Source organism: Manacus vitellinus, unplaced genomic scaffold, assembly GCF_001715985.3.
Source record: "Manacus vitellinus isolate BGI_N305 unplaced genomic scaffold, ASM171598v3 scaffold_4_pilon, whole genome shotgun sequence".
Lineage (NCBI taxonomy): Eukaryota > Metazoa > Chordata > Aves > Passeriformes > Pipridae > Manacus > Manacus vitellinus.
This window is the reverse complement of record NW_021940604.1, coordinates 31,329,700-31,356,747: the sequence shown is the minus strand read 5'-3', so window position 1 is coordinate 31,356,747 and position 27,048 is coordinate 31,329,700. Positions and strand designations below refer to the sequence as shown.

General features: G+C 38.0%; 1 protein-coding gene across 1 annotated transcript in view; it reads right to left on the bottom strand.

The window, feature by feature from the left end:
* Positions 1-27,048, bottom strand: part of MDN1 (midasin AAA ATPase 1) — a 98,060-nt gene that overhangs the window by 12,743 nt on the left and 58,269 nt on the right. Inside the window, exons 59-90 of the mRNA XM_029962825.1 lie at positions 26,052-26,178; positions 25,024-25,194; positions 24,666-24,880; positions 24,186-24,567; positions 23,872-23,981; positions 22,062-22,758; positions 21,482-21,643; positions 20,492-20,765; positions 19,236-19,471; positions 18,472-18,567; positions 18,161-18,255; positions 17,314-17,438; positions 16,037-16,183; positions 15,757-15,866; positions 15,235-15,308; positions 14,853-15,048; positions 13,205-13,364; positions 12,906-13,052; positions 11,837-11,963; positions 10,803-10,908; positions 10,361-10,476; positions 8,700-9,179; positions 7,828-8,054; positions 7,331-7,477; positions 6,494-6,666; positions 5,956-6,117; positions 5,692-5,829; positions 5,325-5,466; positions 4,024-4,196; positions 3,648-3,791; positions 2,857-2,992; positions 1,909-2,225 (exon numbers count right to left, since the gene is read on the bottom strand). Of these exons, the coding sequence (XP_029818685.1) occupies positions 1,909-2,225; positions 2,857-2,992; positions 3,648-3,791; positions 4,024-4,196; positions 5,325-5,466; positions 5,692-5,829; positions 5,956-6,117; positions 6,494-6,666; positions 7,331-7,477; positions 7,828-8,054; positions 8,700-9,179; positions 10,361-10,476; positions 10,803-10,908; positions 11,837-11,963; positions 12,906-13,052; positions 13,205-13,364; positions 14,853-15,048; positions 15,235-15,308; positions 15,757-15,866; positions 16,037-16,183; positions 17,314-17,438; positions 18,161-18,255; positions 18,472-18,567; positions 19,236-19,471; positions 20,492-20,765; positions 21,482-21,643; positions 22,062-22,758; positions 23,872-23,981; positions 24,186-24,567; positions 24,666-24,880; positions 25,024-25,194; positions 26,052-26,178 (6,112 nt within the window). The remainder of the gene's footprint in view (positions 1-1,908; positions 2,226-2,856; positions 2,993-3,647; positions 3,792-4,023; positions 4,197-5,324; positions 5,467-5,691; positions 5,830-5,955; positions 6,118-6,493; positions 6,667-7,330; positions 7,478-7,827; positions 8,055-8,699; positions 9,180-10,360; positions 10,477-10,802; positions 10,909-11,836; positions 11,964-12,905; positions 13,053-13,204; positions 13,365-14,852; positions 15,049-15,234; positions 15,309-15,756; positions 15,867-16,036; positions 16,184-17,313; positions 17,439-18,160; positions 18,256-18,471; positions 18,568-19,235; positions 19,472-20,491; positions 20,766-21,481; positions 21,644-22,061; positions 22,759-23,871; positions 23,982-24,185; positions 24,568-24,665; positions 24,881-25,023; positions 25,195-26,051; positions 26,179-27,048) is intronic.

Sequence of the window (27,048 nt, the reverse complement as noted above, 5' to 3'; positions counted from 1 at the left end):
ATAATGATTATTTTAACATTCTAAAAAACATCAGGAACTGGGTATTATTGAAAGGCATTTAGAGAAAAATGCAGTCATCAGCACAGTCAGGATGGGTTCACAGAGGGAAAGTCCTATTTAAGTAATTCCATAGCCTTCTGTGATGAGGTCACCAGCCTAGTAGATGAAGGGAAAGCAGTGGATGTTTTTTTTCTGGATTTTTAGTAAGGCTTTTGATACTGTCCCTCATAGTATCCTTTTGGACAAGTTGTTCAGCTGTGGGATGAGTGGATTCACAGTGTGCTGAGTGAAGGGCAGGGCTCAAAGGGTTGTAGTGAATGGGGCTATATCTGGCTGGTGACAAGTCACCAGTGCTGTTCCTCAGGGCTCGGCTCTAGAACTAGTCCTGTTCAATATATTTATCAATAATTTGGATACAGGAGTTGAATGCACTGTTAGCAAGTTTTGCTGATGATACAAACTGAGAGGTGCTGTTGACTCTCTTGAGGGATAAGAGGCCTGGCAGAGGGATCTAGACAGATTGAGGCACTGGGTTATGATCAGTGGGATGAAATTTAACAAGTACAAATTCTGGATTCTGCACCTTGGATGGAATAATGCTGGGCACAACTGGGAGAGAAGTGGCTGGAGAGCAGCCCTGCAGAAAGGGATCTGGGGGTGCTGACTGACAGCAGGCTCAATGTGAGTGAGCAGTGAGCCCTGGCAGCCCAGAGGGTAATCCCTGTCCTGGGGTGCATCAAACAGAGCAACACCACGTGGTCAAAAGAGGTGATTGTCCTGGTCTGTTCAGCGTTGGTGCAGCCTTGCTGTAAGGCTTGACATGCATGCAGGTAACCCAGGCTGTGGCTTAAGTTTTAAAGAAAACTTATTTTATATACTGCAATATATATATATATCTTAATGATGAATACAGCTATCTGAGAAGATGAAAACATCAACCTGTTTTGTTGCTTTTATAACAACACCTTTTGCATATGCAATAAAACTCCAGGCTGAATTCTCCCCTGTGCTTTATGGCCTTCCTGGCCCCCCTGCAGGGGCCTCCAGGCATGTCTGTGAGAATTTTATCACTTGTAGCAAGAGAGTTACCTCTTGGCAGACAGATAAAGTGAACATACACAGCATCCTGCATCAGAACGAATTCCTTCCCACATTAAAGCTTTTCCCTGGCAGCAAAAGTTTCCTTGAGCAGGAGGAAGCTCTCCCTCCTCACTATTTCTTCTGAAGGTCTCTTGCACCTACACTCACCTTGAGCACTGTGTACAGTTGTGGGCCCCACAATTTAAGAATGATGTGAAGGTCCTTGAATGTGTCCAGAGGAGGGCAACAAAGCTGGTGCAAGGGTTGGAAACAGTGTCCTATGAGGAACAGCTAAGGACTTTGGGCTTGTCTGGTTTGGAGAGGAGGCTGAGGGGTGACCTCATTCCTCTCTACAGCTTCCTGAGGGGGTGTAGAGAAAGAGATGCTGACCTTTTCTCCCTGTACCCAGTGACAGGATGCATGGGAATGGTCATTAGGAAGCATTTCTTTACCGAGAGAGTGGTCGATGCCCCAAAGCTGTCAGTGTTTAAGAGGCATTAGGACAACATGTTTAATAACATGCTTAAATTTTTGGTCAGCCCTGAAGTGATCAGGCAGTTGGGCTAGATGATCACTGTAGGTTGCTTCCAACTGAAATAGTCTATTCTGTTCTAACACAAGGCCAAGGAGATAGTAGGAATACAGATGGCAGAAATACATGTTTAGTAGTAAGCACAGTTCTTATTTTGATGAAGATTCTCACTAACATTACACCTACTTAATGTCAAATTTGTTTCAGAGTATCACAGAACACCATCCATTTCTTAACTCTCGTGTAAGGTAATTAAAACAACAAAGAAAATCAGGCTTTTATTTATTACTCTCTACCTGAGGTTGAAGGCCTTGGTCACCAGCAGGGATCCCCTTGTCTTCAGTAGATTCATTTTTTGACTCATCAGGTGGCTGTGACTCTTCCTCTTCTTCTTCTGCATCCTCAGTGTTCCCTGCATTTTCTTCTTGATCATGAGCATCTTTGTCCCCTTCATCTTCCTTCTCCTCTTTATCTTCAGAAAGGTCTTCTTCAGCTGCTTCTGCATCTTGATCACCTCTTTCTGTCTCACCAGTATCCTCCTGATTCTGTTCTTCTGTCTTCTCTGCCTCATTTAAATCCACAGGTTTCTCATCTATTTCAAAAGCATTCTCTTCTGGATTAAACAAAAAATCAGAAAGGTGTATAAAACTTTCAGTAAAGTACAGAGACTGAATATTACAGATATTTGGAATAAAACTGCCCAGTCTATATAAAAAAAAATCTTAAAATACTGAGAGTTCTATACACAGAATCTATGATTTTCTATAGCAAGATAATTCCTTTAAATGAAAATTGGTTTCTAACTAACAATACAGTAGGATGAATTCCTACTAATTTCCTTTAACCTAATATTTCTGAGGGTCAGTTGACTTAAGAGTACAAATACTTGTAAGTACAATAGAAGAAAAAAACCCCAAACCACAAAAGCAACTGGCCAATTAAATAAGGAGCTTCCAGCGTAAGACAGGGTATATCACTTGGATAGTGTGAGAAAGGCTGCTCCACAGAGTTCACGAAAGGGAGGTAAAGGAGAATGTTGTAATGTTGAGTTCTTATCTGGCCTGCATTTGGTATGTTGCTATTTTGATACACAGAAATGAATTTGCAGCTTCTTGGTGGTTCTACAGAATCTCACCACCACCTCTCTTCTTTCTATAGAGAAAAAGGGCTCATTATCTCATTGTCCCTCCCTATTTCCACTTGGCTTTCATCTAAGAATCTGTAGAGAGATTTTTCCACTGTACCTTCATCCTCTTCCTCCTCATCACTCTTCTCATCATTCTCCAGATTCAAATTATCAGGAAGGTCCAAAGGTTCAACTTCAGCCTCCTTTTCTTGCTGGCCGTGATAAGGATCTACTTCATTCTCATCATACTCACGCTGCCAGCAAAAGAATGGGGGAAAAAATAACAGGCATGTAATAAGTGTGAGGAAAGGCAAAGATAAGACATAAGATTCTATTGTATTCTCTAGGACAAAGAAATACTGGATACAATATTACATTCTGATCAGTTAAGAATGGATTTCCAGTGGTAAACATCCTCACGCATAAAGAGCAGAAAGATTAATTTCAGCAAATGCATTTACATAAACTGGTGGTACTTAAAACCAGAATGTTTTGTTTTCAGAATCCAATTTTCCTAGCTGAAACATTCTAAACAGAATTGGCATCCTAGCAGAATCTTCAAGCACACTCTACACAGGTTTTAGGAAGAGTTCTGCATATTTAAAGTGTTTCTGCTGCTAAACACAACAGAATAAGAGTTTTTTCTGTTAAAACATCAATTCAGTGTAAAGCCTGTTTTGGCAGCTATTACAAGTTCAAGTTAGTGCAAACAAAAATTGTTTCTGGAATATGGATCAGAAAATATATTTATAATATAATGGATATAATATGGTTTACTTTTAGCTCTGAAATGAACTAACTTTTTTCACTATTAAGTAAAGAGTATTTAAAATTCTCAGAAACATGTGATATGAGCAACACAATGTGGTTTAACAGCAAGATACTCCATGCAGTCCAAATAATTTTTACCTCATCAATTTGTTCATGGATTTTCTCTTTGTTTCCACTATCCTCTTCCTGTTGCTCTTTTTCCTCATCCTTGGGAGGCTGTTTTTTATTATCCTTCTTTCCTGTCCCCAAATTGTCATCTTTTGCAACGAGCTCTGAATCCTCCTATTAACCAACAAATCCAAAAGAAACTCATTTATGCTACCCAGTTCTCAAAGTCTCAGTGATAAGACATCATTTTCTACAGAAAAAAAGACAACACTAAACAAAACTTATCCCCTTAAACTATCCCTTTCCAGAATCAAGAGCTGTGAAAAAGAGCTCACACTCTAAGTCACGCCAAGTTCACAGAGTTTAATTCCTTCAATACTTTTGTTCCCACTCGTTTTCTCTTTACCTCATCCATTCCTGGTCCAGTTTCTTCTGTTTTACTACTACTAGCATCTTCATCATCATCATCATCTTCATCCCCCCAGAGCCTTTCATCCAGTTTATCATCAGCTTCAGCATTATCAAGATTTCCCATCTGCTTATCAAGTTCCTCCTCTTCATCTGAGTTTTCCTCATTTTCTGTGTACAGTTCAGAATGTGTTTCAGTACAGAAGAGATAATGTTTTTGTTAACTTCATAAACAAAAAAGCAATCATACCTAGCATCTTAATTTCATCACCCTATGCAGCTGAGATAGGTGGAAAATGACACACATGCACCAACACCCAAACAAGCAGGGTCCTAATTAAGTGCTTCCAAGTCTTGTGTTCACACACAGCATTCTCTCCCTCCAACTAACAAGTCCCACGTGTAAAACCTGGATGATTTAAATTCTCTGTTCCTTACCTTCAATATCCTCCATTTTCAAAATATTTTTTGCATTACCAGTTTGGGGAAGATCCATTCCACTTTACCTATTTATTAGTTTTGGAATCTCCCTTCTTGTGCAGATGAAATTATTCTTAGCATTTTCTCAGAGATTTGGAAGTGATTAACACTACTGTAATTTCTAAGCTACATTAGTTTCAGATGTTCAAGCTGTTACCCTTCAAAGCGAAGAACTGCTACCTTTTGGGTGAGTAGCAACTCAAATCTACCAAATGTTGCTCATTTATCTGTTTTAAAAAGGTAAACTTACATTCTTTCCATTGCTTAAAAGTTAGCAATAACTTCATAGTCACATTCCGAAATTAACTGCAGCCATGTTCTCAAAGTATTCTGATGATCTTCAACAGTTCCACAAAGTCTGTGACTAGTTTTAAAAGGTGTCTATAGGTCAACTTACAACAGAAAGAAAAGAGTGTCTCCATTCCAAAACCATCACAGTGAAAGGAGATAGTATTTCCTTCGTACGCTTCTTTGCATTCCTATTAATACTTCTAGTACCCAAATGGCACTACTGGGAAAAGGTTTTTCACCCAGAGGGTTGGCTGGGCACTGGAAGAGGCTCCCCGGGGAAGTGGTCACAGCACCAAGTCTGTTTGAGTTCAAGAAGCGTTTGGACAATGCTCTCAGGTACATGGTGTGACACCTGGGGATGGTCCTGAGCAGGGCCAGGAGCTGGACTTCAATGACCCTTGTGGGTCCTTTACAACTTAGGATATTCTTTGTTGTAGAACACAGACTTTTCAGTATATGTTTTGTTATACAAAAGTATCAACCATCTATAACTTTTCTTACAAGTTTGCCATAGTGGAAGAACCAAACCTTTTTTCTCCTGTTCTCCATCATGCATTTTTCCTTCAAAGTCTTCTGACATTTCAATTGCATTGTCTTCTCCTTCAATGTCTGGTTTAGAATCTTGATCCTCTTTCTCCTTCTCTTCACCCTTTCGAAAACTGTCTTCTATCTGAATTATTGGTAAAGTCAAAAATTACAATGGATCTTGCCTATGTATTAAAGCTTATTTAACTACCACAACAATATTTATAGCTGATATGCAAAATTAAAAGCCAACAGAAATAGGATACTGAAGGTAACTTCATGTTTCTTTTACCCGAAACATCCACACTGTGGATTTCAGGAGCTTTTTCAGTTTTACTTCAATTAAACAAGACCAACCCCAAACACTTGCCTGATCTTCACTTTCTATTTTGTCGCTCACATCCTTCGTGCCTTCCCCATCTCCAATACCACCATCCTCATAATCATGAAACTCTGTTGCTCCCTCTCCAGCCTCATCTTCAAGCAATTCTTTTGGCAGACAAAACCCCTACAAAGGCAAACAGAAATGCAAAACCTTCTGTAGTAGTAAGTACATCTTTCAGCTTAGTTTCTACTAAAGACTTTTGTACACCTTAAATATATGCTTACCATATATCCACTGTTAATAACTTACTTTTTGGGCAAGCTCTGTAAAAATGCTGGTTAGAACAGAAAGCAATTTTCCAGTACTCCTGTGAGACGCCAGTGAAACAGTGAGATAGAACAGGAGAAGATCTGAATACTTGCAGAGCATGGGCATTAGACGCACCAGCAAATAGCAGGACTGGTTGAAGAACTGCAGTTAAAACAAAAACCAGCAGTCAAACATGATTTGGTACATACTGAGATGTGCCTCAGAGAGGGTGATGGTACCGACGGAAAACAGATGCTCAAAGCAAACGTATCAGTGGACGAGTTTAAGTACAATTTCTAAAGTTTCTGGAGCTTTTTTTAGATGTTTCACAAAAAACTAAAGCTTTGTCTTCTCACTAAAGGAACATCTGGCTTTTGCACTACAGAAGACTACCTATATTCGGCCATAATTTCTCACATGCTTCTAGCTCTGAGATATTGGGCAAGAAGCAGCAATGCACGTTTAAGTGCCGAAGTTCACAATTCCAAATCTCTTGAGACACCTAAAGCCAAAAGACTCTTGAGAAGAACAATTTTACCTTATGTTTATTTGAAGTGTAATCTTCCCCATAGGATTTCAGGATTTCAAGGAGTTCTGAAACCTCTGAAATTGCTTTTTGCACATGTAAAGAATCCAAATCAGCAGAGAGATCTTCATCCAAAAGTTTAGTTATATGTCCTGCTTTAATCACATCAAATGAGGCTGCATCCTCTTTGTTTGAAATACATAAAAAAAACCCGGAAATCAAGTCAGACATTCTAAAAACGTTACAGTAAGCAATCTAGAAATACCCATTCTATCTATTTAAATAGAAACTTCTACTAAAATGGCAATTTCCTTGTGTATTGGTACCTCTGCTAGACACACAATTTAAGAAATTTTAAGGTTTGCATAGTTTAAACTGTTTTCCCCACTGTAAAATACATGCAGGTATTTCCCCAAAAATGCCAAGGCAGTTGGAAAGGATTCAGAAAGGTTTATTTTGGAGGCAAGGACACTAAAAACTTACAAAAACCTGACAGTGCTGCAAGACAGCACCAGGCCTCAGGGAAAAGACAGGTTCCTGCGCTCTTCCAGGGGTTTTTTTTTTGTCTTCTCTGTGTCCTCCCCCACCCTCTCCAGCCCGAGGAGGCCCTGTAAATGTCTGAGAACTTCTCTCTTCTGCATAGCAGAGAGAGAGGCCTCACTCACCACCCTCTCTGCAACTTTCTCTGAAATGTGGAAGGGGAAAAAAACCCATTTACCCCTCTTGAGAGCTGCACTTTGCAGGCAGAAAAAAAGCTTCCCAAGAGAAAAATGAGTTCTAGTTTCCCATTACAAATTGTTCCGAAAGCGCACCTACCCCTATACCACTGAGGTAAATTAACAAATTTACCATCTTCCTCTGGAGATTTTTCTTCCTCCTTTTCACCTTCCTGTTTCCTCTCGACCAAACACTGAATGGCATAGAGAACAACACGGATCACAGTTTCCACTTTTGTTGTGAACTGCTCCATGAACTCTTCATCCGACTGTTGATTTCCTTTTAAACCATAACACAGGTAGTTTTACATGGAAACACATCAGATTACAAGTTTCTATGCTTTCCTTATCCAAGGACCATGACACCATTATGCAATTTTTTCTACACACTTCTACCAAAATCTTGCTAATCCTGACCTACAACTATGGTGTAAGATCTGTCGTCAACAGTGATGGTAAAAAAAATTATACCAAACAAATTAAGTCTGGACAAAATTTTGCAAGTTTGAATTTCATGAAGTGTTTTTGGGTATCAGAATGAACACAGGGCCATCTTCAACAATACCCAAACTAATGAATTCTTGTGTCTTTATCTATATTACAAACCAGGCAAAGAAAAATTGTCCTTACCACTGCACTTGGACATGGAAGCAAGAAGTTGTGTTCTCCAGGCTGTGAAGTCTGCAGATGTATTAGTAACTTCTTCCTGAATATAGCTTAGGCTCTTGATTAGGGCCATCTGACTTGCAGCTTGCCTGTCTTCCCCATTTGGAAGAAACAGGGACTCTATGCCTTGTAACTGAGCTGAGACTTCCAGCAAACAACTCACAGCTGATGTGCAAACTTCAAAATCTCTCCTGCAACAGAAATACCATAATAGTGAAAGAAGAACAAACAGTCCAATTTAAGATTAAACCTTCTCTTGAGGCATGAATAAGGGAGAGGTAGCAGATGTTGGTTAGAGCATGGTGCTAATAACAACAATGGCCCTGTATGGGACATTCACTTAAAAGTTGGACTTGATGATTCTTGTGGGTCCCTTTCAACTCAGAATATTCTGTGATCTCCCATCTTGAATTTATTAAATAAAAAGTTTGACAACAAGCTTATACTCACATTGTTTGAAGCAGAGAGAAAATCAGAGAATTGTTATTAAATAAGCTACAGTTTTCTTTTAAAATAAAAATTTCCTCACTAAATTGACACTTGAATTCACCTCATTAACTAAGGAGCTATGGGGATGAAATCCTAGGAGACCAAAGACAAAGGGAGAAGCTGAGATGGAGCAGTTTTTCTGACTTGTCAGGGGAGTGTGAGAAGACATACTCTCCTCTAAAAAGTCAGGCACTGCATTTTGCAAAAAAAATTAACAGAAAAAAATGTTTCAAAAACACCTGAACCCACTTCTCAAGATATGCATAGGCAAACATTTACAAGATGACTTCAAACTTCTTATATGAAAACAAAGGAGAGATTCAATTTCATGCATATGTAGAACTCACCAGGAGTAAAACAAGGTCTCGCGTGACTGTTGTCTTATTTTGTCCACTTCTGCTTTCATTGCCTTCACATTTGCCAGCATCGTGGTCAACTGTGTAGCCACCTGCAGCCATAACTGATCCTTATTTCGCATCCTACATCCAGGAGGCAATTGCTCAATTGTTACTGGAGACAAGTATTTCAGCTCTGAGGGAATCAGGTCAGATATTCCCGTAAAAATGTTTCCAATTTCAGGTTCCAAACTCTGAAAAATGTTTGTTTTGACATCCGTCCTTTCACTGTCAGTGCACTTGGCTAACTCTTCTTTTGGGCAGCACTGGATAAACCAAGACAGCTCCTCGAGAACCATCATGCACTGCATGGAAAGTTGCTGCAGTTTGTCAGTCCACTGTTGAATACTGTCTTGAGGAGGAAATGCTACGTTGTATTCTCTGTCAGCAGTCAACCTAGAATCTATCTCTTGTATACAACTCAGGAGGTTCCTAGATGAGAAGAAAGAAGAAGTTATAATCACTGATTTTTATGTTATACTTCCCTTTTGAAAGCTCAACCTTCAGTCTAAATTAATTAAACATAAACTAGATAATATGGACTCAGTGGAAGCCAAACTTTATCTGGGAAAACTATAATGACAGGGTATTTAAAAAAAAATTTTTTTAATTAGTGAATTTTTCTCTCCATTGCATTGAGTTGTCCTGAAAACAGGGTTTTGTAATATTTCTCACAATCTATACCATTTTTTCAAACAATCTTTAAACTCCTGGCCCGATACTCAAATACTGTTCATTTTCCTCACTATAAAAGCAAATTAGATTCTAGCACCCCTTCATTCTCTGCTGTGTAACAGTCAGCTCATAAAAATGATTAGTCTGATTTGTGATGAAAGTCACAGTAGTGCAGATAAATATCTCAGAAGTCTTACTATTCCTGCAACTGTAATGCTGAGGGGTTTGTTTTGTTGGTTTTTTTTTATTTGGGTTTTTTTCAGGTTTCATGGGGTTTAAGTAAATTTTGCACCAGTAATTTCCAGTCCAGATTTCCTTCTACATACAAAGGTACAAGTTCCTAACCTGACTTCAAAAAGTTTCATGGATTACAGTAGTAGTGAGCACAGATATGCCAAACAATGGTGGAGTTTGCAATTAAATTGATGAGTCAAGCAATGGAGTGAAAAATCAAGCGAGAAAGATTTCTTACACACTTTTCCTTTTAAAGTTTTCATGCAAGATTTAGTATCTCCCACCCTTCTAGAATTTGTCTTTGTAAGCTCTTTTTTTTTGTTGTTTTAGCTCAAAGTAGCATCCAGATCATTTATTTGCTTCAGATCAAGCCAACAACTTGAATGTAACCAAAATTAACTTAGGCCAATACCAAATGAGAGAGATTTAACGATCTGTAAGTTTAATGGTTTAACTGTGTTATTTCATGGTCTTCATGTATGCCTAACTTGTTTTCCAAAATTATTTTGATTCCAAAATACTGGCTGCAGTGATAGGATCAACTTAAATCTTTTCTACTAGGCTAAATTGAGGGGAGGAGAGAAATGGGGAAGCAGAAGGAATTTTTTTATTTTCTTCTACCTTATTTTCCATTTTTATTGAACTGAATTGCTTACTGTCAAGACTCCTTGCCAGCATTTAAAATGTTGGAAAATGACAAATACCTCAGTAAGACCCACTGCTCTGTCAATGCAGTAAGAGACCGTCTCTGTCTGACAAGCATCTGCAGCAGGTGTGCAGTGAACCCTCTGCATCGTTCAATGCTACCTAATCCAATATCCTAAAGAAAACAGATACAGAAAAAGTGGGAGGGAACAGTTAGATGAACAAGCAGACAATAGCATTCTGTGTCCCTCCATTTCATTTCACTGAGCAGGCTGAAAGGCTATGGTTTAATTGAAAAAGTCTTAAAACACAGACAAGAGTTATAATTATTACAGTTTCCCCATGTTCATCTTTTCTGCATCTTCCATATATCTTGCATACAAATTCTATTTTCAAGTAGTTTCTGCAACATCACCTTTCTGCTACTAGAAAATTTCAGTCCAAGCTGGTAAAATGAAGTTAACAGAAGCAGGATTTCTATTTTCACTTCGTTGTTTTTACCTTGGCAGGTGCTAACAGTGCTGTCTGGAGACGAGAGTGACGTGCAAGTGACCGATAGAAGTACTTCTGGCATCCATCCCAGGCAGAAGAAATCTCTGTCAGCAACCTGACAGAGCACAAAAAATCTGGTATTAGAAAGTACCTCAGCACATGGAAGGCATTGGGTCAGCTCTTCAACCTAATAATTTTGCTTGTAATTTCTTGTTTTGCAAATGCACTGATCTTGTAATTCTTCATTTTCTCTACAAGTATCCTAATCTTAAGAAAACACTTAATTTTTATAATAAACTCTAAGGAAATCCTAAGTGATAGCATCGAGATCTCTATTTTTGAATATCATCTAACACTTAAAGAGTGATTTTGTTTTTCTTTCCTCATGCAGATAAATCCAGCTTCATACGGAAGCCTTTATTTTGGCCTTGATAAAAGATACCATACACTAAACCCTAACATCTGAGGAGGATAATAACCAGCATGTCTCAATGACAAAAAAAAAGCACTTATTGCCTGAAAACAGTAAGAAAACATTAAAAAGCATCTTTCCTCTAGGAAAGTTTTTCCAGAAATGCCCAGTTTGAAGTGTATGTATTCTTCTCTTGAAATATCCCATTATTTAATGAAGACAAAACATTTAAGTAATCTCTGCAAATCACAACTCTCTTCAATAAAAGCATTAGCAGCTTACACTCTAATATGATGCTAGGAAAGCATCCCAGGCAAAGCAGGACAGTGGAGGAGGGCTAACTGAAACCTAATTCATGGAAATAATGAAACTGAGGGTACAGTTGTCAAAAGTGCAAATTTAAAAAAAAGCCAAAACAAAAAAACCCACCCGACCCTTGCTCATTTGCACATCCCAGTGCAGTATGTACAGGATTCTCAAACTGAGAATTAATGGGAGGAAGGAAATATGCCAAAGCCTGACTTAATTACAGTCCAGAAATCCGAGTCTAAATCAACATGCAATGAATTCTATATATTCCAACTGTAATTAACACAATCTAAAAGTAAAAAATACTTGTACATGTACATACATGTCATCCAGTTCATGTGCACAATTCAGTACAGCCAATGCACTATGCAAGTCCAGTGGATGTAGGTAGAGCACTTCATGATAGTCTTTTGAACGGGACCATGAAAGACCTTTCCGGTACGACAAACCTGGAATGACATCCGAGCACACATCCCTTCATTCTTTTATATGAGAAATGTCACTCCACTATTAATGGTATTAAGATATAAAATCTTCTGATGTGGTTTTCTGATGCTGTCTGATTTTGATAAGTCTTTGAACATGCTGCAAGTTTTGTAATGTAAGAACATATTGTAGCTTAGCTATTTCAGCTGAATAAAGCTGAACAATGCAGCTGAAATAAGACAAACATAGACCTGTGTGTATAAAGGACTTTTCACCACTCCTGGTCCTTTAAGAAAGCTGAGTTAGGGGTCATCACCTCCTTTTAAAGATATGAAAAGGTTGATAAATGAGGAAAGTAAAGGTGTCACCTGAAGTCAAAAATGGAGCCCAGTAAAGAATTTGAATCCCATGTGTTAATTAAATATTCATAGTATGTCATTCCTCCAGCACAGACTTCACAGGGCAGTGATGGCAGATGTTCCTTTGTCACCAGTGGGTGCAAAAAATGCCATTAATAGATCATTCAGTGTCCAGAACTCAACCACACCTCTGTCAATCTGATCTCTGACAGTCTGTCAACTGAGAGATGGGCTCTCATTTAATTAGCTAACTTCATTTCACTTTTATATCAGAGAAGGGTTACAAAGTAATGAGCTTTCCTCTTGTTTCTAGAAGCTGGGCAGTGACTTCTGACTAGAGATAAAGAAGATTTCTGCTACAGAAAAGCTACTGTTACAAATCTAATGGAATGTAAGAAAAATAGTAAGTATTTGAAATGGCAAACACACCAGGCCTCATAGTCAACAGACAAAGAGAGAGACTTAAATGCTTCTAAATTTATTAGTTACTTAATGACTTTAAGAAATCATATTATATTATGGTGGGTTTAGATATATTGGCAAAACTAATAAAATGCTCAAGAACTTTGTGCTTTTAAACCAAGCCTATTTTTAGCCAAAGCTCACCTGTTTTAGCAAGACTTTTAAAGAGATCTGACAAAGCCCGTTGCTTTTGCATCTGAATATGCTTTGCCTCTGATTTCTGCTTCTCCTTAGTTGCTGTCTGATCAAATGTTAAATTTTGCAGTTCAGCTACAGAAACAATAATACCACCTGTATAGAAGACAGCAGACAAAGGTAAGAGATGTGAAAATTTAATGTACACAAAGCAACCATGGGAAGACAGTCTAGGGTACTTTTTCCTGATTTGTTCCATTTATTTTACAAAGGTCAACTGTAGTATGGAAATCACAAGAATACCTAACCTGTGAACTGGTCAAGATCTTCCACCAGACTTAAGAATGAATTATTTTCTGTAACTGCTGTACACATCTTCTTCATTTTTTTAGTAAGCTTAGGCAGACGATACTGAAGAGATTCTGTATGAAATGTAATGCCATCCTGACATACTTCTGGGAGTGCCCTCTGAGAAAAAAATGAAAACAAATTATACACATATACTCAAAGCTGTCTTGTTTTACCACTTAGGGTAAATCATTGCAAAAAGAAGGGCTGAATTCTGCATTCATCTGAAATCCCAAAACACGTCATATGATCCTTTGAACAGTTCAGCACCAATACTTGAGGAAAATCATAATACATGCATGTCAGACATACATTAGTTTTAAAAACAATCAATCAAATGGAAGATGGTATGATCCTACTGTCTTAGGTGTTTGTCATTACCGCTTCCATAGAGGTTATCACTGCTTCAGGTCAGCTTCCTCTGCCTGACAAGCTCAAAAGCACAACCCTAAATCACTAAAGCCCCCAGGGTGTTAGATAAGAACACCCTCACTTAGTTTTCACTAGACACAAATTTTGTTCCCAAAGAACAACAAAACCAGTATGCAAGTAGAAATCATTAAATAACATAAGTAATTACCCAGCATGTCCAAAGCTAATCCCTAGAGTTTGTTCAATTTAAGTTTGCTGCATCTTCTTTAAGGAATGAAGACAACTTGAAACTTCAAGAAGTAAAACCAATAACCCTATTAACTATCAGTAATAGGTTTGGAAGTCACCAACTAACAAACCAAACCCTCAATCAATCAAGCACATTAGATTTGCATTAGATTACTGCCTTCTCACTCTACCCTCCTGACTGTCACAGGACACGTGCAAGATCAGCCCCCTCTTGGTCTGAAGAAACTGAACAAAACTGAGAGCAACTTAGCATAAAACTGAGAGTAACTGAGCATTTCCCACTCACTGCCAAATTCTGATGGGTTACAATTGTCTCCTTGCATCTTATTAATAAAAATTAATGATGTGAATAGGAATCTGTTTCAGGAAGAAAATTAGCTGACTTCCTCCCTGAGCTGGGTAACTTAATTGGAGATATACAAAACTGTGTAGTCCAAGCTAAACACTGTGTAGTCCAAGCTAGTCCAAGGCAAATGTTCACAGTACACAAATTGCCAGTCAAGAGCAAATGTAAGACAATGTAGTACATTCCCTGTTTCATCATCCAAGCCCAAAGTGATTCAATATTTAATAAGAGCTTATGTGCGCACAAATCCTACAGCTACATGATCATGTGTTTGGGTCCTTGTTTAGAAAAAATGAGCTAATAATAATTTCAACTTGCAGTCTGTTTTACTGCACTATTAGGGAAGTAACAAATTGTTGCAGACAATATGTAAGGAACTTGAAGATGAAATCTTCATCTCTGTATTAGAGCACAGACACTGTGCCAGATCAGTACAGATCATGCTTGTCTTTCCATGCTGCATCCCCACCCATCTGCAGTGTTTCATAACACTGAACACAAGTAAGATTAAAAAAGTTTATGATATATTCAACAGATTTGACACTTACATAAGATTTTTCTGCATAAATCAGTGAAAAGCAACATATGGATGAAAACAGAGAAAATATTCTACCCACATGTGGAATAAAGAACATAGTTACCTTGGCAACATCTGTTCTAGCAGAGAGAATCTTTCTTAATGTGTTGTTTAGCCTCTGAACTTTGGTTTCTTTGTTCTCAGATTCCTCCTGCTTTTGCATGCAGTCCAGCTGCTCTTCCTTACCAATTTCCACCAAGGCAGGCTGACACGGCTCATCCAGAACAACTTCAAACTTCTTCATGAATTTAAAGAGGGTTCTGATTACCACAGGAAAGCAGAAATGTTACTGGGTTTTATAATCCTAGAAATCTCTCATCTACTTGAAATAAATGTTTCCACTGTGTTATGAGCAGAAGTATTCTTACATTCAAATTTAATGTCATAGAGAAATCATCTAGAAGGAAGTTTCTAAATAGGGACCTTAATTTCAAGTTCTGAGTTACCTGCGTATTTTTTCAACTGACTGCTTTATAGCCCAGAAGCTGACATCATTCCACTTGGAAATTTTCACAAATTCCTATTAGGAAAATAAATCATCAGTGGGATTACTCATATAAATAAAATTAAGTATTTCCATATCAAAGATGATCTTTAAAGTTGATCAGCTATGACGATGTGGTAGTCTTAAAATGCAAGACATTTCAATAAGTGAGCATATTATTGCATAGACATCTTATTCTATTAATATATGTGTTTATGCTAAAACTGCTGCATAGCCAAATGCTGTGAAATATAAATGGGCTTCACCAGTGGGCAGAAATTTTCATGGATAAATGGGAATGATCAAACCTTAAAGCCTTCAACCAGCCCCCCTCCCTCCCCCTCTAAAATAAATTCCTGCCAAAGAAAATGTGTTGTAGGGATTTCAGTGGCCAGCAGAACTATTATATACAAATTCAAATAATATCTGCTCCACCCTTCCTTTAATTAGATCAGTGTATTGTCTGAACCAAGTTTCGTTTTACCTTAAGTTCCTTTTCTATGGGTTGACGAAGTTCAGTGATTCTGGCCTCAACACACACTGAAAACTGCTTATAATAATTGTACAGATTCCACAGTATGCTGCACAGAACATCTAGAAGAGACAGACAATAAAAATCTTATTTTACAATAGGATATTCTTCATTATCACAATGATAAATGCACCCCAGTTCTATCTGGAATCACAAAGTTTAGCTTGGAAAGTCTGGAATACCCGATGGCCATATTGCTGTAAAGGTGACTCAACACAGGTAATCAACTTACCCTTTTCTGCTACTTGAGGCATCAGCAAGACATGGCAGTGGAAAACCAGTAGTGCTTGAAGCCGTGCATGAAACTCTCCCAGAGTAGAGCCTTCAATGAAAGCCTGCAATGTGCTGACCAGGGTTTTCAGATCCATTTGCTCAGTTTCTGAACATTGCATCAGAAATTTAGAGTAGAAGTAAGGGAAAACAAACCAAAAGATCAACATGAAAATTGTGGCCTGCTCTTTGTAAACTTTCAGCTGAAACATCAGGTCTTTGTTAGGAAAGATTCCAAACAAAATAGGAAAGAGGCAGGGAGGGCAAGAATTCTAATTTAATAAGAAGTAAAACCAACAAACACCACAGTGGAAGAAAAGAACAGGGAACAAGAGGCAACATTAAGATAGCGACTGAGAAGGCCATTTAGGTGTCCAATTTCAGAGTCCATCAAGTATTTAAAGAACACTTGCTATTCTCTATAATGAATGGCTTTTTCAGTCATAGTGAGCCATACTATGAATTAGTTGCTGCCAGTTCCTTAACTCCTCAAAAATCATGAAGATAGAAATATATCATAGACGAATCTGGTAGAGAATACAGTGTATTACCTATAGAAGACATACATAACATGGGTTATATAATATAACCCAAGGATCTGAAGCTCATCAGAAGTGCGTTAATTAATCCTGAGATTGGAAGAACTCTGCCTCATGCCAGAGGATACTGCTTTCATCTTTATAATTCCATTAAACTGGGGGAGGCAAGCGACCGAGAGTTGTATTCTTTACCCTATTTTATGTAATGTGAACAGCTGCAGACAGATTTGCTAAGAACAGCATGTACCAAAACATACCAGCTGTAAGAATTCTTTAGGCTTTATACACAATGTTCAAAGCAGTTCAGCTCCAATATGAATAATGCTTTCTATAGCTAAAAAATGAGAAGCCTTTTTGAGTTGCAGTTGGAGGCATCCTACCCTCCAAATCTGTTTGAAATGTTTATATGTGCATGACATAAGCTGCCATAGTTCTACGTTCTTTTAGGTGCTTTTTACAGACATCTTTTTTTCTTTACACCACCTACAGTGTTGGCCCTATGAGCCACAGGTGGTTTCAGAAACACATACAAGCAAAGTTCACTCCATACATAAGACCTTATACAGTCATGAAATTTATTGTAGGGCAAAGAACTACACTTGAAAGTGCATTGTCAAACTCTGGCATTTAGGATCTTAATCAAGCATCCTTAGAAATTGCTAGAACTGCAGCACACATTCATTTTAAGGCAAGCACTTACCTTCTGTAGTTGCCTCTGTCTGCTCTTGAACATACTTCTCAATCATCTGATAGATTGAGAACCAGTGCTTTGTGGATTTCTCTACATGCTGTTTCATAATATTGTCCAAACTTACTGACCAGCAACTGGAAACAATAAGGAAGGAGAGAAAAGAAAAAAAAATAAAGCAAAAATATCATGGGTAATTTGGGCTTCAAAACAACACAAACTTTATTCTCTGTTTCTACTAAACTAATGGAAGATTTAACAAGATGGAATAATCTGCACACATGCTTAATATATACATTCAACTCTCGAGGATCACTGCTTTGCCAATAGTATGAAGTATGAGAGAAGAAGTGTGAGAACTAGGGATGGTAAAACAAAACCCATCAGAGGCAGGTTCAAAAATTTCTTTTGCTCAGAACTTGAGGCAGGCTTGTGGAATTCCTGATCATGGCATACTGTGGCTATAAAAATTTTACATGGTCTTAACAGGAGACCAGACAATAATTTTTAAGGAAAATTTAATGTGGGGGTTGTTAAACAGACAAAACACTGCAGGTTGAGTAAACCCTACGATGAAAACAGGAGAGCACTGGGAAAATACTAGGATGAAATACTGTAGTTATCTGTCCTGCTTCTCCTCCTCTCCTGAGGCAAATACATAGGGTCCCCACAGGTTGGACATGCTCATTCTGAACCACTACAGCTGCTAATGGGGTTTTTTTCCCCACACATTTTTACAAGGACAGGCACATAGAAGCATTTTCCACAATTAAGGCAATTCACCATTCGACTGTGCCTTCATATGGAGACGGAGGGTTACAGTATCTAAGAAAAAGCAGTATGGAAGGATAGTTCTTACTTCAACTCCAATCTACGCCACTGAATAATCAGTTGTGTGACCAAATCAAGATGTTTCCGCAAGGACAAAGCTCGACTAGCATTTTCCTCCCAGTCCTGGAAAACAAAAAAGTTACCCTTTATACAAAGACAGAAATTAGTCCTTGCATGGCAAGGCTCGCAGTACTTTGGATACTTCAAACTGTCAGCCTGGAGCAAGTTCACTTCCTCAAATCCTGGCAAGCACACTGCTTTCATATTAAAAACATGGTATCCATACAAATAAAGAAGTATGAAAGAGAAAATAAAACTTCCTCTTAGCTTTTTTCTTACCTGTGCTTTTGCAAGAAGAATTTCCAAGCCATTCAGGAACTTTGAGAGAGGACTAGAGAGTGGAAAACTCCGGATTCTGTCCAACACAACTAACAGCTGCAGAATAAAAACACAAGCATTCCACCTATAGTAAGAGTTTTTCAACAAAAGTAGTCATGAAGTTAAGTTAATTTTTATAAGTGTAACCCTCCCCTGCAAGAAGTAAGAATGGTTTTGGGTTGTTTTGTTGTGTTTTTTTTTTCATTTTTAAACTGCTTTCTCAATTTAGTATAAGCTCACTACTAGTTCAGTGAAGACCGGTGCACTTGGGGAAAGGAGCACAAATGACCTAATGCAAAGACTTCCAATAGAATCTGAGTTTCTGTATTGCTCTAAGAAATGTAACCTGATAGTCACACAGGTCCCATAAGTGGTACTAAAAATAAGCACACTAAAGAATTAGGAAAGAAAGAACTTTGGAAAATAACAGGAGCACAAACAGCAAAAGACCTCAGGGATCTCTGAGCTATGGCAGACTGAAGATTGCTTAAAGCTCTAAGAGTAGGCAGAATACCACTTAACATTTCATAGCTAAAATAGAACAGCTAATAATACCTAATACCTCTAAAGAATAAACAGATATGACTTCAAAACATCCGTGTAAGAATTACAGACAACATCTAGGCAAGAATATGAACCTCTCTGCACGTTTATGCATATCTATATACATAATGCAATCCTAAAATGCTCCAGTTTCCCCCAAATACTTGTTGAGGTGTTTTTACCTGCACGAGTACTGGATGCTCTGGCCATTCCTGCAATAGCCCATTTATTTCTTTAGCAAAATTATCAAGTACAGGTTGGCACTGTCGGACTTGCTGAATATTAGGGTGCTGGTAGAAGTCATATGGGCCATCTTGCTGCAGCACAAGATCTGAAGTTAATTCCTCAAAAAAGGTATTGCGAAGAAGAGTGCTAAGTAGAAGCTGGCTTCCCAAAAGACTATCATTCATTTCGGCACCTAGGAGGCAAGTAAGGAAGACATCACACATGCAATTAATACTTTTTCGGTTGAATAGATGAAGTTGGGGACTTTCTTCCCCTGTACCCCAAGCCTTAGCATGTTAGACTATGCCACTCATAAATAATGAGATGGGAGTGTGGAACAAAAGAGACATAATTAGAGTTTATATTCTCTATTTTGTCAAATTTTTCTGTAAAAGTAAAATCAGCATCCTAAAGGTGGGTTGTGATCCTGTCAGAAGAACACAGGCTCTGTGGAAAAGTAACTCAAAACACAGAAAAATCCCACATACATTACACCTCAGATATAAACACAAAAACAAGGTACTGTAGAAACAGCAGCCCTTATATGCTTCACCTTAATTGCACACATACATCTGTTAGATCAGAACTGAAATATACAGCTCTGCTATGAAAAGTGATGATCCTGAGGTCTCGCACAATTGCTTGAAACAATTTACATATCAAGTGTTCCAAAATTCAGGCTGGGAAAAAATAAAAAAAAAAACCAAAAAACAAAACAAAACAAAACAAAAAACCAAAAAAACAACAACAAAAAAACCAAACCAAACCAAACCAAAACAAAAACAACAAAAAACCCCACAAAAAAAGTCCCCCTTTTTTCTTTTAAATTATATATAGAAGCTACATTTAAACCAATTCCTTTATGGACTTCATTGCAAATTTTAATTCTGGGAAATTTCTGCAAGTGTATTATCTTCCATAGACTATGCAGATCCATGTGATCAAAATTTCACTTAGCATTCAATTTATTTTTAAACTGTGTTGGTCTTATACATTCCCAAACGGAATAAAAAAAATAATTTTTTTATAAAAGGATAAAAGAATAAAAATCAAAGCATTCCACAAGACAATTCTGAACACAGGACAAATTCTTTGGAAAAAGAAAATTCAGTTTCCCCATAATAGATCTGTTTCATGACTGTAATGCAATTAATTTGGAACAAATCATTAGAAAGCTAAACCTGCATATCTGAAATATTGCCAGCAATCTTACCAATTAAAGGATAGAACTGATTCACCAGGCATGCTCCAGTCTGATAGCAGGAAATAAATGTACTGAAATAATGCTTGGCTTGATGAGAAGGCAGCCTCTGCTGATACCACAGGGATCGAGCAAAGTTTAAGCATAACTGTTGATGAACCATCATTACTGTTTGCATGGAGCTCTTGGACAAAAGGGCTCTGTCAACTTCCAGGTAGTCTTCTGATGGATCTTCAGTTTCCATTTTTTCTTCTAGGCTTGGCTGAGCTGTGATATCTTCAAAGTCCTGCATGTTACATGATAATCAAAGGTAAATTATAATTTCTTCTTTTAATGCCTTCTCTCCCCATCTGCCTTTTTGCACTTTTTGTGGCCTTGCAACAACATGCTAATAATTTGCAGCTGGTACCATACAGAAGCACTGCCTGCCTCTCATCTCAGATGTCAGTCTGAAACAGAACACAGGTCTACAGAATGTTTTGGGGCATAACCACAGCAGGCAAGGGTGCAGTACAGTGATCCTTGGAGCTGCTACCAACTAAAACTCTTTCAGAAAAAGCAGCAGCAGCTGTGCATGCTGATAAAACACCTCAGTGCTGTGTGGTAGCTCGAAGACCTGAACTGCTACATCCCAGATGCTTTATTTAATCAAGAATAACCTTCTACCCAGGTAATACAATCTCATATGACCTTATTTGCTAAATTAATCAAATTTCAGAATTTTACAACAAATAACTAACTATATTGTCATTCAGTTACGTAACTTGGGATTGTTCACTTGAGCCACAGCATGCTTCAAGTCCAGAAGTTAATTCCAAAAACTTTCCTAAACCAAAACATAAAATAAAATAAAAGCACAATACTTAACACCTATCAAAATCTGCCCCACATTTTGCTTTTGGCTAAAGGAAAAATAGTTTCAGTCCTCATCTTATGGCATGTATTTTCAGGAGCTACTTCAGATGTAATTTTTGTATTTCTTTACAGAGTTACAATTATTACCTTTTCATGAAAAGGAAATCTCCTCCTGAATTCTTCTTCTTCCTCCTCTTCCTCACTCCGTCTTTTCCCATGACTTTTACTTCTGTATCTGTACAGACTGCGTTCCATTGCCTCCTGCTCTTGGGCACGGCGTTCCTGTTCATCCCATTCATTTACAATTGCCTAAGGAAACACAAAGCAGTATGCTTTTAAACAAGTCAATGTCTAAAATCATCTCATTTTTCATCAAAGGGACAGCATCTATTTTGCTTGGCTCTTCCCCTTTCTACAGTCTACAACAGTATAAATCAAAGCCATCTAAGATTTGTGAACTGCCCTCTCAACAAGCTAATAAGGAAAACACAAAGACAATAGTGTGCAACAGAGTGCTTGGCCAAGTTCTAATCTCTTTTCTTAACCATTTTATAAAGAAAGTCTCTACAAAGTTTGCCTTGTCAACCTGTCTTCACAGCAGGGGCTCTTCCAGACCTCTGAGAATTTCTGTGGCCCTCCTCTAGACCTGCCTTAAGAGATCCATGTCTTCAGCAGGGGACAAGGTGGTTTAGTACAAGAATCCCAGCTACTGGCATCCAGATGTTACCTGACACAGATGTCTAAAAAGCTGCAGAGATTTCTGGTCCATCTCTCCTTTGGATAGTATATGGCATCGAAGATGCAACAAAGCATTCACTAGGAGCTGTTCCAAAGTTGGGCAAGGCTGCTCAGCTCCCTCAGATTCTCCTTCAGAGTGCTTCAGAGAAAATTTTTTAAGTCCATGAAGGACCTCAACTGAATTCACTGAGCATAAAATTTCTGCCCGAGCAAAGTAGGTGGGGAAGGCATGGCCAACAGAAGGAAATGTCAACAAAGAAGTGAGGAGGTTGGTGAGGTCAGCTGGACACACAAAATTTTGGAGTACTCCAAAAACTTCAGAAGCCACTAGTCGCATGCCATGTTGCAACTGCAAGATGGCAGCTTGCAGCGGAATGATGGCATCAGGGAATACAGCATACTCCTCTGACAGGTGTTTTCTAAACTGATGGTGGGATTGTTGCCACGATGCTTCTTCATTCAACAGGTTTTGTATTGCCTGAAGCGATTTTGGTGTTTCTCCACGGAGGACCTGGAGAAGGCGGGTTAGAAGATCTTGGACTGAAGAAACCCGTGCTATGCTGTTGATGTACTGGTGGGCCTCCTGGAATAAGCAATCATATAGTGGAGCTGGAGGCCTGAAGGCCTTTTTTCTAGAAAGGCTGCTCATTTGTTCCTTCAACTTCTGCATTCTTTCATGCAACAGTCTGTTAAGAAATAACATTAACCAGTTTAAACATAGAAACATGTTTCATATAAACTTCTTAAATATATCCAACAGTTAGATACATAAAAGTTTAATTAGAAATATTCTGTTAGTTTGTGTGAAACAGCAAATAAGGAAAAAAAAAGGGACACCCTTATAGCATGCAGATGTATATTTCTTCCCCCCACCACTTCAACAAACTTCAATTGCTTTTTTTGCTTGCTACCTGACAGCTCTGTGAGCATTTAGAAAAAAGTAATATCACTGCAAGCAATTGCTAAGACTCAGTCATTCAGAACCCGCTTTCAGTGACTTTCTCTTCAGCAATAGCCTAGAACTACCAGATCTTCTATATGTAACACTGTGAAATCAAAAACTTCCATTAATAGTGGAAAATCATGAATAATAGACAGCTTTTATCTCCATGTACAAGGAACACACCGGGACACCTGCGCAAAGGAAAAAGCTCTGTTCACTTAAAATCTCCTTCTCAAGTTCCTCAGATTAAAAAAAAAAAAACAAAAAACCGAACCAACAAAATAACAGTGGCTACAAATTCTGAATGTCAACAGTGTATTCTATGTGGTAAGAAATTTAATTCACTCACAGCACCATAGGCAAAGGCTAGTTCTAAAATATACATATGGAGATTTCTCCCCAGTAAAATCATCTGAAGAACTCTGCAAAATAGCACTGGGATGCAGAAAGGCCTCGAGGAAGTACAGTGATAGATAAAGCAATCCAGCTAATTTCAACTCATTGATAACACTGTCACATTTTAAAGAAAGTACTGTACTTTAGATGTATGGCATTATTTTTACTTCTGGGCCTGGCTTCAACTTTATCAATATACAAAGGCCACATCCTTTAATTGTTCTATTTACAGCAGTAAAAAGAGCGTACAGATAATTCCTTAGTCACTGCAAGTAAACAGCACAGCCTCTGCACTTATCTTTACCACCACAATATGGAAATTGATACCGTAAAATCAGCAACTCTTGTTTCTACAGAAAGACAGAAACATTGTAAAGCCTTGGAGAAAACCTTCAGAGCCTGACCATACAAAGATGACATGTCTAATCTAAAAGAGACAAGTTAAGTGCCTGGATGTTACCTGATATGTGGATGAATATAGTTGCTGACTGCTTCATCATCAATACTTTTTCCTGTATGTAGCTGGGACGAAAAATCGTATGTTTTCCATTCACACTCCAGCTGGTATAACTAAAAAGGAAAGAATAAACCATTTGCAGAGGTTCTGATTTTTATAATCAAGTAGGTACATCATCATCTTGGACATTAAAAGAAGTTCTAACTGTATAGTTTAAAAATCATGACTTAATATTTGCCCAAGAATACCCAAGCCAAACTCCTCTGTGTTGATTCCATACATTACAAAGGTAAAAGCCAATTCAGCTTCATACTCACCTCTTCTTTTGCATACTTGAGCTTGTATTCTCTTTTAACAGCTGGATCAAACCTGGTCTGTGGGAGCCACACCTGGAGCTGCACCAAGCCAATAATCACCCAGAGACTTCCTCGCCAAGCTGTCTCTGGTAACTCCTTAAGCCCTTCCCCATAGAACTGATGCAAGCAAGTGAGCAGAAGAAACAGGAATTCTTTAGGAAGTAACTCCTGATCAGTGATGCTTCCAAGTGTCCTGAGAAGGTACTCATATGCAACAGGATCCTTGAGGTAGAGCTTCTCACAGCACTCCAAAAATTCTTCTTGAAGATCCACTGGAACCAGATCAATCAGGGCAGAGAGTTGTCTGCCTATCATTATTCCTTGTAGTCTAGCATCTGTATGTCTGAAGGAAAAGGCATGAGAGAAGTTTACACATGGTAAGCAAGCTTCTGTAATGTGTTTTATTTATATAACATATATGTGGAAGAAAGGTCTTAATACCTAAAATCTGCTATTGAAAAGACAGCCACGTTGGTCCACAGTGCTGTGCTGACTTTGTGAAGCTGCTGTGCTCTCTCCATCCATTCTCCCAGTGTTACATGGGATGATAACAGAACAGGAAGCTCACTCACATCCCACTGGCTTGTCTTGCTGCTGCTAGTTAGAATTTCAAAGAAGCACTTTGAGAAAATGGCTCGGGTCAAAATGCCTGGGCCCTAAATTAAGAGATCAAGAGTTAGATTTTTCAGATGCAACTTGCACTAACTAAGCTAGAACTTTCAATATTGCTTTAGAAAACTGCTGAATTATTCAATAAGAGTATTCAGCCTAGAGTTTGATTAGGTCAGAAGAGACAAACCTTCAGAGAACGGTTCATATAGGATTTAGAAAAGTTCTTTTCCTCTGTTGCAGGCAGTGGCCTCCAAGTCAACCAGTAGTCTGGGTCTGTTGTGAAAGTACTGCTCCAAAAGGATGCTAACACAGCATTAACTAGTTGAGATGACAGAACAGACATTTCTTCAGGTGTTATCTAAGGAAAAAGAAAAACCTAGAGTTGATAATAATGTACAGGAGCAAAAGAGAATTAGGTACATACACATACAAAAAAAGTATGATACTGTTTTTCAGTACAGACAGTACAAGATATTACTCTAGATCTTTTTCAAATTCATATAGCATTTTCTTGCATATGCTCGTCTCAACAAAAAGAGTACACTTCCTGAAGTCTGCACTATCTCCTGCCTGTGAAATATGCAGCATGTTTACAGAGCAACTTGTTAGAATATAGCTTCTAGTCTTTGACTGTGCAACCTTTTGTTACAATATACAGGGGTGCAGAAACATGAAACAGGTAAAGCTATCCAATACTCTGCTCTGAAGCATTGAAAGTGAACTTGTGGTTTACTATGCTTTATGGGAACACAACCACTGTATCATAAATATCAACCAGTTATTAAATGTTCTACAGAAAATGCATCAAATAACTTTATCAGTCTATTTGATTTGCAACATAGAGCTAAGAAAACTGAGATGCACAGGAACAGAGGTATTTTTCAGCATAATGTTACTTTGAATACATAGATACAACCAGGCTGGCACCTGCCATTCCATTAGGTCGCAGATGGATAAATGGAACAATACTACCAAAACAGATCATACAGAACTATGTTATTTAAGACTTCATTGTATTTTATTTATGTTTTAACGTCATATTTTAATTACATTTTCTGAAGGCTCACAGTTAATAACGTTCCTTATTAAAAGAAGGAACAGATTTTGCCAGGCACGGGGAGGAAAACTGCATGTCAAGAAACTGAGAGATATACATATTTTGAATAATCTGTTGAAAACATCTGCAAGGCTAATTAAACTAAAACTTGTCCTTACTTCATTAAGGTGTAACAAGTGCCACAGTCCAGAGAGCTGATGAGAAGCAGCTGGTGTCATCTTCAGAGAAAAAGCTATAAACTGAGCTAGTTCTGAACACATGCTTAGTTCTTGACTGCAGTTCTCCCTGTAGCAGGTAAAAAATTACAACCTAAGTAATGTTTAAGCAGGGCACATGAAATAAATTATTTGAATAGTAAAACAAATCAAGAATGGCAGGCAAAGTCACTGAAAGGTTAAAACAACAGCATTTCAAACATTGAAGAACAAGCACTCAATACCTTGAATCCTTCCAAGCTGACAAAAACACAAGAAAAAGAGGAAGAAGTGGAAACTCCTGTAGCTATAAGCTACATGTTCAACAAAACATACAAAACATTTGGGAACAAACTGGCTTCTAGCTTTATAGTTTTTGTAAAAAACCAGAACTTCGCTGAATTCAAGAGTGAACCAGTGATCCTAAGTCTCATTGCACAAACAATACTTTGACTAAAATCCATAAATGAATAGCTCTCTTTTAAGGAATGGGAAGCCAGATAAAAAATAAATATATTTGGCCCCTTAAAACAACAGTAACACATCCTAAATTAATAATGTTAATTTAAACTATGATTCTATGTGTGTATAGTTCACACAAAAGGAAGCATGCATGCTAGTGTACTTTCTCTGTCTTCAGGTGTAATCCAGACTGCAGCAGCCCCCAACAACATGGTGATAAACATCTTCACGTTGATTCCTAACCTGAAGGACTCTTCTATTTCATTAAAAGGCAAATATGTATTTGCAAAAGAAAAATGCTATGTGCCATTTGCTACATAAAAGGTTTTAATTTTCAGTCATCTATAACCCATTCTACCACTAATAAAGCAATTTCTGGAGTCTCGTGTGTTTACTTCAAGGGGCTTGGACATCAGCATCCCTGTATTTGCCTTAATAAAGCAAGCTAGAAAAGAAAAAAATTACTTTCTCAATATAACACTAAACCATTTCTCTGCTG